Source organism: Octopus bimaculoides, chromosome 7 (assembly GCF_001194135.2).
Source record: "Octopus bimaculoides isolate UCB-OBI-ISO-001 chromosome 7, ASM119413v2, whole genome shotgun sequence".
Lineage (NCBI taxonomy): Eukaryota > Metazoa > Mollusca > Cephalopoda > Octopoda > Octopodidae > Octopus > Octopus bimaculoides.
This window is the reverse complement of record NC_068987.1, coordinates 11,846,350-11,848,384: the sequence shown is the minus strand read 5'-3', so window position 1 is coordinate 11,848,384 and position 2,035 is coordinate 11,846,350. Positions and strand designations below refer to the sequence as shown.

The 2,035-nt window shown below is 40.3% G+C and overlaps 1 protein-coding gene across 1 annotated transcript in view; it reads right to left on the bottom strand.

The window, feature by feature from the left end:
• The window catches only part of LOC106882388 (ATP-dependent DNA helicase Q1), a 31,641-nt gene that overhangs the window by 9,659 nt on the left and 19,947 nt on the right, over positions 1 to 2,035 (bottom strand). Inside the window, exon 8 of the mRNA XM_052969118.1 lies at positions 1,356 to 1,473. Coding sequence (XP_052825078.1) covers positions 1,356 to 1,473 — 118 coding nt within the window. The remainder of the gene's footprint in view (positions 1 to 1,355; positions 1,474 to 2,035) is intronic.

The window sequence follows — 2,035 nt, the reverse complement described above, 5'->3', positions numbered from 1 at the left end:
GATGACGACGATGGTGATGACGAAGATGACGACGATGGTGATGACGAAGATGATGACGAAGATGACGACGATGGTGATGACGAAGATGACGACGATGGTGATGACGAAAATGACGACGATGCTAATGACAAAGACGACGACGATGGTGATGACGAAGATGACGATGATGGTGATGACGATGATGACAGCAACAAAAACTGCGATGGTGACATGACGACGATGATGACGGCAATGACAGCGATGACAATAACAACAACGACAACGACTTTGGTAATTAATTGTAATGATGATATAGTCTAAACAGACTTTGCTGTTTTTCTTTGACCTTTACCAAACTGAAAACTTTGCCAGCTTCACTACGGAGTAAGAGAAAGGATTATACAGGAATAAATTCTTTGATTGACTTTCTGGTTTATCACAAAGCTCATAGGACAACATATCTCAGAATTCCAGCAATTCCATGAGCAGCATTTGAATATCTGCCAGATTTATTGGCAGACGATTCACTGTTCTTTGTTGCATTTCACAACTGTTGCAATTCTTTATTTTATATTCTTCCACACACACACGTGTGTGTGTGTGTGTGTGTGTGTGCATAGATTTTAATATGTATAGTCTGTGTGTTTGTGCACATTTACATGCACATCAGACGTGGCTGTGTGGTTAAGAAGCCTGCTTCCTAACCATGTGGTCTTGGGTTCAGTCCCGTGGTGTGGCAACTTGGACTAGTGTCTTCTACTCTAGCTCCAGGCTGACCAAAGCTTTGTGAGTGAACTTGGTAGATGGAAACCAAAGAAGCCAATTGTGTGTGTGTGTGTGTGTGTATGTATTTGTGTGTGTGTGTGTGTGTGTGTGTGTTTATATGTACGTGACTGCCGCCCATGCCAGTGGAGTGCTAAGAGCACCATCCGAGCGTGATCGCTGCCAGAGCAGTTGACTGGCTCCCGTGTGCCGATGGCACGTGAAAAAGCATTCAAGCAAAGTCATTGCCAGTGCCGCTGGACTTGCTCCTGTGCGGGTGGCACGTATAATAAAAAAATGTTACTCAGAGTTTCACTCCCTCCTGTGCCTATATATATATATATCGAGAGCAAAGCAGTTCTGATGATGATGACAACGACGACAATGAAGATGGTGATGATGTTGATGATGGTGATGATGATGATGATGATTCCAAAGAGCATGAATGTGAAGTGAAAATCACTACAGACGGAAGGAATTGAAACCTGGTCCTAAACTCTATGATCTCTTTGTTCTTGTTGCAGACGCCACAATGCTTGTAGCAATGGGGCATGAACGAAAACTTAAATAACAAAATCTCTGAAAAGAAATTTACAGACGCATAGCTTTCTTACCAGCGCGACCGGATTCTTGATACAAGTTTTCCATAGATTTACTGAGAGAATGGTGAATAACGAAGCGAACATCTGGCTTATCAATACCCATTCCAAATGCCACAGTAGCTACAATGACCTGAAACAACATAAAGGTTACGTCATAAATAATCTTATGATAAACAACATCAAGTACTTCAGTCCACCTGAGCAAAGACTGACTGGAGCCTAAACAATAGCAACAACAGCAGAAAAGCTGGAAATAGTGACCAAATTTTCCCTCAAATCACACCCTACCATATTGAATATGAAAAGAACATGTTAGATAGTGTAATCCTACATAGCATTAAAAAAGACATAATTTAGCCTTTCTTTATATTATGAACTCTTACTCTTTTACTTGTTTCAGTCATTTGACTGTGGCCATGCTGGAGCACCGCCTTTAGTCGAGCAAATCGACCCCAGGACTTATTCTTTAGAAGCCTAGTACTTATTCTATCGATCTCTTTTGCCGAACTGCTAAGCTACGGGGACGTAAACACACCAGCGTCGGTTGTCAAGCGATGTTAGGGGGGGTCAAACACAGACACAAACATATATACACACACATACACATATATATATATATACAAATATATATATATATACATATATATATATATATATATATATATATACAAATATATATATATACAAATATA